At 50.8% G+C, this 12,860-nt stretch overlaps 5 protein-coding genes and 1 non-coding gene across 6 annotated transcripts; 2 read left to right on the top strand and 4 right to left on the bottom strand.

The window, feature by feature from the left end:
- Positions 1–78: 78 nt before the first annotated feature.
- Positions 79–1,005, top strand: ColSpa_11404 (uncharacterized protein; the record flags this gene model as incomplete). The annotated part of the gene is made up of 1 exon (XM_049277616.1): positions 79–1,005. One exon carries the CDS (start codon positions 79–81, stop codon positions 1,003–1,005), a length of 927 nt encoding a protein of 308 aa, XP_049133573.1.
- Positions 1,006–3,160: 2,155 nt separating this feature from the next.
- Positions 3,161–3,860, bottom strand: ColSpa_11405 (secondary metabolism regulator LAE1; the record flags this gene model as incomplete). The annotated part of the gene is made up of 2 exons (XM_049277617.1): positions 3,161–3,369; positions 3,437–3,860. The coding sequence occupies 2 exons, from the start codon at positions 3,858–3,860 to the stop codon at positions 3,161–3,163; spliced, it is 633 nt and encodes a 210-aa protein (XP_049133574.1).
- A 2,395-nt stretch (positions 3,861–6,255) lies between these two features.
- ColSpa_11406 (uncharacterized protein) lies at positions 6,256–7,128 on the top strand (the record flags this gene model as incomplete). Its single annotated transcript, XM_049277618.1, has 1 exon — positions 6,256–7,128. One exon carries the CDS (start codon positions 6,256–6,258, stop codon positions 7,126–7,128), a length of 873 nt encoding a protein of 290 aa, XP_049133575.1.
- Positions 7,129–9,342: 2,214 nt separating this feature from the next.
- On the bottom strand, positions 9,343–9,429 carry ColSpa_tRNA_300. Its single transcript is given in 2 exon segments — positions 9,343–9,378; positions 9,394–9,429. It is a non-coding gene; the product is annotated as a tRNA-Arg (tRNA).
- A 247-nt stretch (positions 9,430–9,676) lies between these two features.
- ColSpa_11407 (chlorophenol O-methyltransferase) lies at positions 9,677–11,374 on the bottom strand (the record flags this gene model as incomplete). Its single annotated transcript, XM_049277619.1, has 4 exons — positions 9,677–10,074; positions 10,128–10,799; positions 10,848–10,893; positions 10,943–11,374. The coding sequence occupies 4 exons, from the start codon at positions 11,372–11,374 to the stop codon at positions 9,677–9,679; spliced, it is 1,548 nt and encodes a 515-aa protein (XP_049133576.1).
- A 395-nt stretch (positions 11,375–11,769) lies between these two features.
- Positions 11,770–11,982, bottom strand: ColSpa_11408 (uncharacterized protein; the record flags this gene model as incomplete). The annotated part of the gene is made up of 1 exon (XM_049277620.1): positions 11,770–11,982. One exon carries the CDS (start codon positions 11,980–11,982, stop codon positions 11,770–11,772), a length of 213 nt encoding a protein of 70 aa, XP_049133577.1.
- Positions 11,983–12,860: the final 878 nt, after the last annotated feature.

Below are 12,860 nucleotides of genomic sequence, written 5' to 3' on the forward strand. Positions count from 1 at the left end.
TGTTTCCCATTGGAAAAGCCTACCCAGTTTTCGCACAATATAAGAGTGTACAAAAAAAAGATAGATTCTGCGTAAACAATGTCCACATTCGAACTTTTTCCCGCACTGCCAAAAGAACTGCGACTCAAGGTATGGCGCACCACCCTCACAAATCAAGGCCGGCTCGTCACAGTGTCCCCAAACCGAGAACTGCTTGCCTGCCGAAGCGGGCTACCCGTAATTTCCGCCGTCAACCGTGAGAGCCGTCAAGAGTTCCTTCGGCTCTACATCCGCCTTCACGATGACACCCATAACTATTCCAGCAGCATACAAGCTGATAAGGGTACCGTCGAAGACCATGTCTACTTCAACTCCCGGGTCGACACTCTTATCATCGGCACTGCCACAGAGACAGGATCAGCTTTGAAATCTTCTGGCGGACTGGAAGGGATGCTGCTTTTTGCCCGCTGCCCGGTTGGAGCCCTTATTGACGTACCTGCTTTAACCCAGCCTGCCAGAGAGCAGGTTCGCAACGTACAACTCTACGACCTCAATCCTTCCCGTCGGATGGAGATGGACCCCTCTTTAAGGAACCGCAAACTGAAATGGGGCCCCGAACGGCAAGGACCAGTACCCCTCCCCCGCCTTCGGTTCCCAAACCTCGATACAATCTTTATTGTCACTCTGCATGCCTCCTTCTGGGTCGGTAACTTCAAGTATCATGGCAGTCGAGGAAGACATTTCCGGTATATCGTGCCCGGCAATCAGGTCTACTACAACATGAAAGAGACGGCAGATGGGGAGAACTTTGGAGGGATACGGCCTGCATCAAGGATTCCCGACGAATGCCTCAAGCCCTCGACTGAGCAGACCAGGGCTGTGCGCGTTGACATCCTCCGGTCTGACGACCTCAGCTGGGTCAACAATGACTGGCATTCTATCAGCGGTTCTGACGATTTCTGCCATGAGACATGGCTCATGGTGTTGGAGTACGTCGCAATACGTCTGGGCCAGAAAGATGAGTAGTTCCAAGAAGGACCGAGTGCAATTGTCCTGGGATCAAAGTTACCGAGAAACCCGAAACATTCATGGTACGCTTTAAATGTACATATTACCGGGCCTCCGGCCAGACAGATACATATGCTGTGACAATACACAGTAACCTCTTCCTTTGAATGCCGCCTGGTTTTAATGTCCAATTGTACATTCCTGGCTTATTACCGGATTTCGAATGAGCTCGGGGGTCTTATCTTCTTGTTTCCGTGGTCTTTTTGTTACGGTTGTCATTATTTCATGTTCCATCGTCATTCCCTGATGTATAGCTCTCTATGCTTCTCACCCCTTCTAAATGCATTACGTATGATGATGGAATCCATGATAGTTGCCCGCGATACAACGCTGAGATACCCCAACGAAACTACGTCCCCGTCTTATCTCTCTTCTTAATGATGGGAGCCTTCTGAAGGATTCCATCTCTGTATTCATCTAATTAACTAATTACTCTAACGACTGGGCCCATTTAAGGTTCGTTGGATCTGATAATGAGGATTACGTTTACCTCAAACCACCTATCGACGGTTCGATGCTCAGAGGGGAACGAAGTAGATACAGCGGGCAGCATTTCACTCAGAGCAACCAACCCAACTTTGGCACCACACTTGGTTGGTTCATTCTATCGCAAAGCAATGGATGGTTGGTTGGATTGCTACTTTCATACTTTCATTTCAATAATTGGTTGGGTTTGTTGGTTACCATCATATACCTATTCCCGTCCACATCCACATCCTCACCTCTATATATGATATGAGGCTATTCCCAGCCTACATAATGACATCGCCACCCCATCCCGTAGGTCTTTTTTTTACACCCCAGAAAACTGAAGGGTCGCGAGTGGGTCTTGGGGATGGGAGTCCCATCTCCAAGGGTGTGCCCGTCTCTGCAACGTGAGACCCATCATGTTGAAAGAACATCCAAGAATTTATACCCCATTACTACCACCCAACTCTTCACTGTTAGATATCAGACCAAACAACATTGAATCATGTCATCCCGAAGGTCACTTTACCAGTTGTCGTCCAACTTTTCAGTAGTTCAATCTCTTCTATTATACCTGCTGCCATGCGTTGCCTTTGTGAGGTTATCAAGAGCTTCCCAGTAACAAAACGCTTTTGCTTGGTATAGCAAGGACTTCAAGTGCCAATTGGCTTACTCAAGGACACGGCTCTTGATTGTCAATCCAGCATTACTCTGGTGTTTCCGTCTTAACCACTGGTGCTTCAAGCCACTTCCACAGCTTATCATCAACCCTGTTAGATCTCTGTAGTAATCTCTGCTGTGGTTTGATGTTGTTGAGATACTGTTGAACCTCGAGTCTAATTCAGGCTGTTAGGCAGTATCTAGAAGGACAATGAGTGATGCTGATGATGCTGTTGACAAAATACTACTTTGTCTGTGGTCAGAACACCATTCCTATACTACTTACTGAATTACCGTGTGATATCCTCTTTGACTTAACGAATACATCTTGACTGTTCTTCTGAGTCCCAGAAATCTTCAAGATATGCCATTCTGTCACGAGAGTTCCGCTTCTTCTGAGCTCTTGAGTTCTGCTCCCAGGGCGTTTCCATAATCCTGTTATATTAAGTGTCAAGTTGCGCCTATTCTAATAATCTGGGCGCCCTCAAGCCTCTAGTTTCTGAGCTGAAAGAGAGTGAAAGTAAACAAAAGAGTGAACAGAAGGGTCCAGCAAACCCTTCCGTACTTGAATCAGAAAAACTTCAACCTCCGCAGGGGACCAACCCAGACCTCTGGTGAAGGGTCCAATCGTAATCGCATGCAGGCCGTCGTAGATAACCGCACGACAGTATTCGCCAACCTTTCTTAAATGCTTGTCCTTTGGCCACGGGCCGATAGGGACTTTTTTAACCTCATGTTTGAGGTTGACAAAACCGACGGCCTCGGCATGTTCAGGGTACCTCTCCGCGGCATTAATGTCCACGCTCAATCGCGCTAGGGCCTCCTTGATTTTTGCCTGCATCTGCAGCGGTTTATGTTCCGGCCCCATGGTCCCGTCATCACAACCATACACCCAGCGCATCTCTTGCAGCTCAATCCAACCGCCTGGCTTGAGAACTCTTGTTCGGTCAGAAGGGTGTGATACTGGTGTCACTTTGACGGATGCTCACCGGTACGCTTCGGCAAACAGCTCTGGCCATTTTTTGATCGAAGGCGCCATGTTTCGAAGGTGGACGTAATCGAAACTGTTGTCTGGATATACCCATTCAACCTCGGCATCGTCAACAAAGAATTGCACGTTCGGCGGGACGAAGTCAGGCTGGATCGGGCTCAGGTCGGTCCCAATGACATCAGCCTCTGGATACTCGTCACCCACTAAATCACGAACAATCAGCTTCCACCCAAGAGAGACCTGAAACAACATGGTAGGCATGATACATACTGTCAATAGCCCAGATGCCGGTGCCTGTGCCAACATCGAGGATCTTCTGCGGGTTCTCGAGCGGCGCGCTATGAAGCTTGCCGCTGCAGAGGTGTACAACCATAGCGTGCTTCATATCCTCGCGTTCCTGCTCGACATCATCATTGGGGAAGTGGTACTGCCCTTCCTTGTACTTGTGGTAGCGGCGCCTGTTCTCGAAGTCGTAGTCGCGTACGCCAGACGCTAGAGACGTGGAGACGTTCGAGCTCGCCACGCTGGCGCTCTCATAACCATGTTCTGAGTGCTCAGGATCGTCGTTTAGTTCAATCTGCTGTGCCGGTTGGTCGTCTTGGGCGGCGGCGGCGGCACTGGTAGAAGTGGCTGCTTGGTGTTGAGTGTTCGAAGACTCTTCAAGATCTGCTGATGTCGTGGGCTCTTCCGCCATCTTCTCAAAATTGCTTTCAACTGAAATACGAAAAGTGAAAGTTTAAGAAGGATGCCAGGTGTTTATTCGGAGGAGGATGATGGTGTTGAGGAGATGGGTATTGCCACACACGCTATTGAAACCGACAGTAGCTGTTGGATCTTGCAACCGACTCACTGTCATTAGCCCATTTTACGGACACAAACCCCAATTCGGAATGACATCCGCGGATGTAACATTGGAAGAAGCCGAACGCAGATCCCCGCATAATTTCCACTTGCCTTGTCATGCTCGAAGAATCGTTGACGACAGCGGTACGAATCTCGTAGCAGGCCGCGTGATACACATTAATTACTCATTCTGTCGCAGCATTCTTGTGCTTTTGGCAGCAATTCGCAAGCTCCGAATTTCATTTTCCGTGGTGAAGAGCTTCTTTTCTCATCGTCTTCATGTGTCAATATACATATGTCCCTGCGGTCGGAAGCATACCCGTAAAAGGCGTTAATCTGAACGTTAGTAAGACATCATCAATATTGTCCCTTCGGTGCGGCACAAGCGCATCAAGAATGTTTACTATTGACATTCTCTAGCGTTTCCCAAAAAAAAACCCTCCAATGCTGGCTGCTGCCTGAAGCTCATCCTTGCTGACTCCTTCCCGTCTCTTTACCTTTGTGGAGAAATCCTTACGGAGTTCAAACACGGTAGATACACTAGGTGGTTGTTTTTTGGTGGTTCCCACTGCAGATATGGCTACTTTGGGGAGCAGATTGTAACGTCCACGGTCGATAATTGCCTAAGCGGAAGCGACCTGATATCTTCCCTCAATCCTTAGAGCACGTTGTGAAAAGTACTGGGAAATAAAAGCTTCGGAACAAGATGTTGCTTCGTCAACCAGAAGGTCTCGATGGCCCAAAGCTGTGAGTCCAGCCCCGTGAGATAGTTATCAAGTATCAATTAATGCTAGAATTTACCGCCATGTGCTTGAGAGCGGATGCCTAACATTACTAACTTTAATACCGTATGATGAACTTACGTAAATTCCGAGTTCTGCAAACAATACGGTAGCATCAAAGCCAACTTACTCTTGACTTTTGAGAAACGTCAAAATGCAATTCCTGAATTGCAAGACCTCCTGGCCAAAGCCACCCTAAAAAGTTTATGCATTATGTTGACGAATTGGGCGAGAGCAGCTTACGCCGGCAACCTCTGTCGCTTTTTCAAACTCGAGGCGGGAGCATCTCACGATCCAAGGCTAATCAAAGCCGAAACGTTGTAATCACGGGGCGAAAGCAACCAAAAGTTACAATCAAGCCAAATTTGTCATTTCACAATTACAGTCACAGGATCGTGACGCTACCCAAGTCTCAAGTCTAATCAAGGCGCTGTCTTATAATTCAGGCAAAATTACTTCACAAGTGAAAATTCATGAGCAAGCAAGCCGTGTTAATCCAAAACCCAAGAGCACATTGAAATTCAATACCATGACAAGCAAGCTATGTCACAGCACAAAAGGAGATTACTTCAAATATTTAAAGACATGACTAAGAAAGCCATTACTGTTGGTTGAGCCGCCAGGCCAGAGGACAATCCTGATACCTTGAAGTTCGAGTATGAGACGAGACGAATCAGTAAACTTGGTCTCAAGGCTAAGGAACCTGACTGTTTGATTAACTTATCATTAAAATTTTACACCCAAGTCCCACCTGTGTGTTCAACCACTGGACGAAAGCATATCACAAGCAAGCAAACAGTCAACTTTCTGTTCAACTACTGAATGAGTTTTCACGACAAAAAGGCCTCATCTGTATGTTCGACATCTGCTCAAAAGAACCTCATAACTGATCAAAGCCTAACCTTTGTTCCGCTAACGGACGGAAGCGAAGCCAAAACTATTTGTTCAACCACCGGACGAAAACATCCCATAACTAAGCGGATCCCACCTTCTTATTCAACTACTGGACGAAATCTCACAACTAAGCAAACCCCACTTGACTGTTCTACCACCGAACGAAAGCGATTTACGACTAAACAGTTTAACTTTCTCTTTATCCACTAGACAAGAGCAACTCACGATTAAGCGGGCCCCGATCATGTGATTTTCTCTTGAAATACTCACCTGTCGACACCTCTTGACCTTTTCTTCTTCTCTCTTTCTCTTTCTTTTCTCTTAAAGACGCATACGAACTCGCCCACTCGCCTTGCAGCCTGCGCAGGCTTAGGGAAAACGAAGATGTACCAGACCAATCGTTTTCCCTCGCCCCCTATGAAGACCCTGGATTCGCCGAATGGCCCTGTAGCTTGCTCCAACTCAGCACAAGCAGCCATTTCGCAGACCGCCTCGTTCTCATCTCTTCCTGTGGAAGTCCGGCAAAAGATTTAGGAGTTGAGCTTGGACACACAGGGAAGAGTCGTAGGCATGGGCCCGAACTACGACTTCAACGCGATGCGCCCTGACTTGCCCGCGGCCGCCACCATGGACAGACAGAGCAGAGCAGTCTTCAGACGCCATTACGTCCGGTTGGACACGTACCCCAACGGTCCCGTCGATCCCACTTACCTTGGTGCTGTGCGGGAGCCTGCTATCGATTACATCTACCTCAACCCCAAGATCGACGAGTTATCCATGGGCTACCAGACGGCTCCCCCGGTTTTGCACGATCAGACCGAGCAAGAAGCATTCTGCGCCCCCGACTTGGGCAACCAGTACAATGTCATGGTGAAGAAGATTCGAGTGGTTGATGAGGACTGGGTGCGCAGCAGCGGCTTCATCGACGCCGAGAACTTTTGGGACCAGATTGACGACGAGGTTTCGGCTCTCTACCTCAACTGCTACATGTACCCCAACCTTCAGAGAGCTCGGGTCACGCTTCTCGGCCTTTACGAGGCTTTCTTGCCTGCGGGTATGCCAAACAACTTCGCCATCCGCTACTACACTGACGACGACGCGGTATACATCGCCGAGATGGAGGAAGACGAGTCCGAGAAGAAGTACCGGTACACCGACACCCCGAACCGCCGTAGACCCCGAAACCTCGTTGTTCGCATCGACATCAACCATGACGCAAGCAACGACCGCGAGGAGCACAGAGAGCTCGAGTGGACGGCTATCCTCACCAAAGAAGAGATCGAGTCCGAAGATGCTTGGCTCGGCAATCCCGAGTTCCACAGGCGCCTGGTGTGGGAGATGGCTCGGATGACCCTCGAGGAACGCCTTTGGAAGCGCCGTATTCTCCCGACGCCCACGATTGTCGGAAACCTTCAGCTGCTGTCAACGCCAACCACCAACTAAGGATGTAGGAGGAGTTAATCTCTGGGAGCCAAGTGCACCGACAGATTTCGGCAAACCGGGTATGTGCTAGGGCACAGGAGTTCAAGGAACCATTTTCAGCAAGGAGTGATGGGGTCATCGGTTCCACAGCGAGATAACGGCACGGAGCGGTCTGATTTGCATTTTACCAGCAGAGATGGCTGGCACTGCGACCTGGTAAACGTCACGTTAGTAAAGGAGAATGGCTCGATTCGGACCGCGGAATTATCAGGGAAACTGGCTGACATGGCACAACGACGAGCAATACGGTGGCAAAGGGGCACGTGGGTCTCTTTCGTTCATGAGGAGAGACTGACGGCATGACGGTACGGGGTTGCTTGACTTGCTATCGGATCCCAGGACTTGACATGACAGAATGACACGAAGGTACGGCAGGCGGCACAGTAGAAACCAGAGTGGTGCAGCCAGAACAGTCCCGCACACTCGTTCTTCTTTTCTAAAGGTTCGGCAAGCTTTTAAACGCGCGATGTAATTTACCATGCTTTCAAAGCCACATCTTCGAACATCGGGAACTAGGAGATGAGACTGACTCTTGAGATCTTTGTGAAATTGGTCTGCTACGTTTAAACCAAGCACAAAAGCAACAGAAGCTGCTGCCTCCACCCGTCTCCACACGGCGGACGGAATAGGCAAGTTTTCGGCGGGCTGCCCCCGCGGACTCCACATAGAGGCCGAGTGTTTGCCGGCGATTCTACCTAAGGCAGTGGGCCGTACGAGGCCAAAGATATAGCATTCTTCTCAACTATGTAAAGAATTGAGACTATCAGCGGTCCGCGTCCACCGACATATAGGGCCGATTGAATCATCCACATGAATAGTTGCGAAATGGAGGTTCGTGACAGGTCAGGGGGCCACTGCATAGTGTTATGTCGTGGACGTGAATTGTTGGATTACTACGGTGCATCGTTCCAAGACCGCTACGGGCAACCTAAAGTAGAAAAAGGCAGATCATGAGCGTACAAGTTGAAAGCCTCAACCCGGTCGCTTCCAGACCAAAAACGCAACACATCGAGGTGCTCTCCCAACAGACATATCCTTGGGCTATCTCCCCCCTCGGCAAAGCTCCCGCCTCCGAGGACACCGCCCCGCACCGACGTTATAAGTGTGCAACTCCGGCGTCGATGCCCTTCAAGTCTTCTTGGAGAAGAGAAAAGTACACACTGTCCTCAAACCCCCGCCGCTGGCAGCATCCCAGCCGAATCTCATCAGGGCGGTTGAGCAGTCGTCTGTGACGAGTTCCTTTGCGATGCGACGTCTTGAAAAGCGATTTTTTGTTCACTGATCCCTCGAAGAACGACATAGACATCGCAGGTACTGTGACCGAATAGACAACCATTGGTCGAGGCAATGACTTGCAGCCCCTCAACAGCGTCGAAGTCCTCCCGCCGCCAGAACAGCACTCTGCCTCTCTCGACCTCCTCTCCGCAACAGCTACCGAACAGGCTGTCATCCTGAACGGCACGTTTCTCTGATACTCTGTGTCCTGTCCCGCCTCAAACGAGCTGCGCATCAGCGGCTACGGGCTGACGTCCAACGAGTTTATCAAGATCGCGGGGGAGGTTGAGGGCGTCGAGTTGGGCGTGATGTACGATGGCATTGAAAGACTGAAGACGTTTGAGGTTTCTCAGTGGCCTGGGTCTCGAGGTATCGTTTGGCAGACTAAGCCCTTGATAGCGAGAAATGTTGGAGAAGTATTAGAGGGCCTGAGCTCCCTTTCGTTCGGCTACAATGAACCGGGTTATGTCAGAACTTAGATTTGAAGAAGAAGCTTGGCAACCATTGATTGTGCTGTGGCACGGGATTATCATCGGTCCATGGCGCCTCTCCAAATGTTCATCGCGATTCTCACTCGGTTGTGTTGGCGCCTGTAACAGTGCGCTGCCGGCATTGGAACAGGGGAGTCGCGAGGCGCTGTCGCCACACTAGTCGTAATGGGTGATGCCTTGCAATCAGCGACAATTCATTAGAACATGCGCAAACTCTCAATGTTACCACCGAGCGGGCATGTGCATATCCCTTCTCAAGGGGGGGAAAAAATCAAGAAATGCCGTGTCAGTCATGCCAATGGGAAGCAATTAAGCTGTCAGTCCAGCACAGCACAAAGGTACATCCAATGGCCGTGCGACTGTCATGCTGGACCTGTCGCGCCAAAAACAAAAGAATGTGCGTGGCTTGCGACCTACCTAGGGATCGAACCTAGAATCTTCAGAGTATGACTTGGAGCAGCCGAAATCTGACGCGATGCCATTTCGCCAGCAGGCCTCATTGGTTGTTGTCATGGCCGCTTGGTAAGCACCTCATGTACCTTTACTGTGGAGCGGCCGAAGCGGATCGTCGTCCCACTCACGATGTGGCACTGGCCCGTTCTCGCTCGCTCGAGGCGCACTCGACCTGCACCGTAGACGATAATCCAAGATAATCATGTTACTAATTGGATATTGGGACAGCTTGCATCCCTTGAGCCGTCTAGCAAGCTTCGTCGCATATCAAGTATCAACTCCTCTGGATGTCATGCCTCCCCCACCTCCGCAGGGATGGGCTCTTTCGACCGCGCCTCGGTGTCCACCCCCTTTTTGGCCCCTTCCGGATCCCACACCGCCTCGATGATGCTCATCCGGCAACCCTTGGGTCGCGTCACGCCCTTGAAGACGTAACGCTCATCGGCCGCCTCAAACAGCTTTCGATACTCATCCTCGTTGCGCTCTTGCGCATTCAACACGGCCAGCATGACCATGTCCATGCTGCGGATGATCCTCTCGTCCCACGCCGTCTCTTGTCCCGGCTCGCGAAGACAGTGGTCTTTGATGACAACCTTTGCGCCGGGCTTCAGTGCCGGAACTAGATTTTTGAGGATAGAGACTGCGTAGGGTGTCGAGTAGTTGTGAATGATCCAGCGGAAAAAGTAGACTGTCTGTCGTCAGTTGAATTGTGCATGGGGCGCGCAGAGACGCCAGACTCACCATCGGCATCTTTGACGGTCTGCTCTTTGAAAAAGTCGTGTGCCACAAGCTCAATTCGCTCAGCAACTTGAGTGTCTTCGGATATCGGCTTCGGTGCCGAGTCGACCGTCTTGGGGAGATCTTGCACCACGAACTTCATGTTCTTCCACTTGTTTGCCAAGTCTACACACACAAACCCGTGGCTGCCACCGATATCCACCAACGTCCCTCCTTTGGCGTCAATGTCGCTAAAGTCGTAGGAATCCACCAGGTACTTGACTTCGTAGCCCTCGCCTCCAGTAAGACTGAGCATGGCACCGCCAAAACGCTTAGCACGGGCGGGGTCCTTGCCAAAGGTGACGAACATCGGCTCCTTATCCACGGTGTCGAACGCGAAGTTGAAGCCGGTGCGTGTTAGTGAAGTGGCTTCAGGGTATGTTTTGAGGGCCTGCAGGACATGTGCAGAAGCTGGAAAGTTATCCTCGAGGTTGTAACCAACCCAGTCCTGTAATGCCTGGTCTTCGGCCAGCAGGCGTGATGCCGCCGTATGAGCTATGACACCGGGTGAGGGCTCGCGGAATATGCGGTTTGTCATCACGTGGCGCAGGATGCGGGCTAGGTTGACGGGGTCTAGCGAAGTCTTGGACTGTAGTTCCGTGAGTGTGATGGTGCCGTCAACGGGCACAAGCTTCGCTGTTTTGCATCAGTATTGCGCCTCACTTGTGTGCCGATTCCACTTACCCAAACCAAAGTGGTTCACAAGTTGGAGACTGAGACTGTCTTGGAACTGCAGGCGGGTTAGCGTCTGCATTCCAAGAGGAATAATAACTACTCACACTCCAAGTCTTCCATCTGACATCTTCTCTGGGTCCATGGGCCAGAGCCTCAAGTTCTCTAGTCGCATAGATGATCTCCATGCGACTTTTCTGAATGTCTTCGGGAAGCTTAGGGAAATCGCCAGGCCCGGTTGGATCCAAAGTGGGCATCGGCAGGTTGCTTTCCTTCATGTACCTCTCAAGCTTTTCTGTCTCGGACGCGATCTTCCTCGCAAGCTCCGTCAATCTCGACGGCGACGAAATGGGAGTCTTTGATGTGATAGAGGCATCTTTAGAAACCGGCGTCTCGTTTAAAGTCTCGTCTTTGAGTTTGTCGTCTGATCTGATAAAGACAGGGGAGGAAAAGCGGCGGTTTTGCTTCTTCCCGTCGCCTTCAGCAGCGTCAGATGACGTGCCAGCGCCCAACCACTTACTGAGTCTGAGTTTGTTCATGACTTCAACAGATGGAGCAGCAAGATGATTCAGTTGCTTAACTGGCGTGAAGTCGAGTGCTTTTCAAGTTAGCAAGAGTAGAGATTGAAATCGCAGGCACTCAGAGAAAAGAGATTCATCCCCTGTAAGAAATGAAATGCACTGGCATTGTTGATCATCATACTCCGCTTCCCTAGCCATCTGTGTGTTTGTGTCGTCAAACTTGAGCCTGGACCAGCCAGCGCTAATTGCGTGCCAGATGGTTAAGCGGCAAAGCCGGGCAGGACAAAGCATTCTTGATTGACTAGGAGGAGCATGGTTGGTGCAGAGGATGTTGAGGTATCACACACCTTGAATGTAAGTCGAAGTGAGTGTCCCTTACTTCGTTCAACAGCTCACGGCGTAGCCTCGTTGTTTCAAGTGTCGAGTCGACGGCCAAAATATGACACAACAGGGGCAACACTCTGAACCGTCGCAACACAGACAGTTCCCGAGGACACGGCCCGGATTTGGTTGACGCAAGTCGCTGTGGCCTGTCGCGCAGCAGAAACAGAGATTGGGATGTACAGGATATCGACAAGGGTGCTAGCATCGAGGTTTTCCAGGAGGACAAGAATCATCCGAGACATGACGGCCCGGAAGCCTGGGAAGGGGGTATCTTCCTTTTTAGTAAGAATGGGATGGATCCAGAGGCGGCGCCCAGAGATTCTCGCTCCCGAAGCGTGGGCGGGACGGAACTAGGATAGGCGCTGAATCGTTGCGACGACATTGACTAGCGGCGGACCTAGCTTTGGTGTCCGACGCCATGGGCTAGGATTGCCGTCTGCGTTTCTGTGCGCGTGTTTCCTTGTCTCTTGTCAAGTGGCTGACGCTTTTGAAGAGTACGTTCAGAGGATTCACATGCGCCAGTCCGGATCCAGAGGCAAGAGCAGAGGAGAAAGTCATCAGGGCGACGCAGTTTGAGATGGTATTCTTCCCAGAAGTCGTGGCTCTGGGTTTAAAAACGTAAAAAGGAACGGCGAGGAGACGAGTTGGCGATAGGCACACCAAACAAAACAGACGAAAGGGAATGATTGCAGAGTCGTATTGATTCGCCGATGGCACCCCTGCCACATGGTTCTGTAGTGTATTGCCGGTCGCTTGGTGCTGGTACTTATCCCGTCCGAAGGGTCCGACAAACACATGGGCTCAAGTGGACGGTTAGTTTCATCCTTTTAAACGGAGCAGTCGGCAGAGGAAACAACGTGGGTGCTGCGGTGGGAAGTCAATCGGTCAATTGATGCATGTCGGACGGTAAAAGGGACGCAATCTCATCATGGCAGGGGCCAGCACGGTGGTCCACAGCGGAGACCTGCCGTCAGCAGGTGCACGCAGCACAGCGAGGGGCTCTCCTTCCTCTCCCAACAAGGTACTTCGGCACTTGCTGGGAAGGTACGATACATATCCATTCAATCGCCAACATTTGGGGTTACAGCGGGCCCGTAGAGGGGTCGTTTAGTCCCGTCAT

The sequence above is a fragment of the Colletotrichum spaethianum genome (genome assembly GCF_022836535.1).
Source record: "Colletotrichum spaethianum MAFF 239500 DNA, contig46, whole genome shotgun sequence".
NCBI classification, from domain to species: Eukaryota; Fungi; Ascomycota; class Sordariomycetes; order Glomerellales; family Glomerellaceae; genus Colletotrichum; species Colletotrichum spaethianum.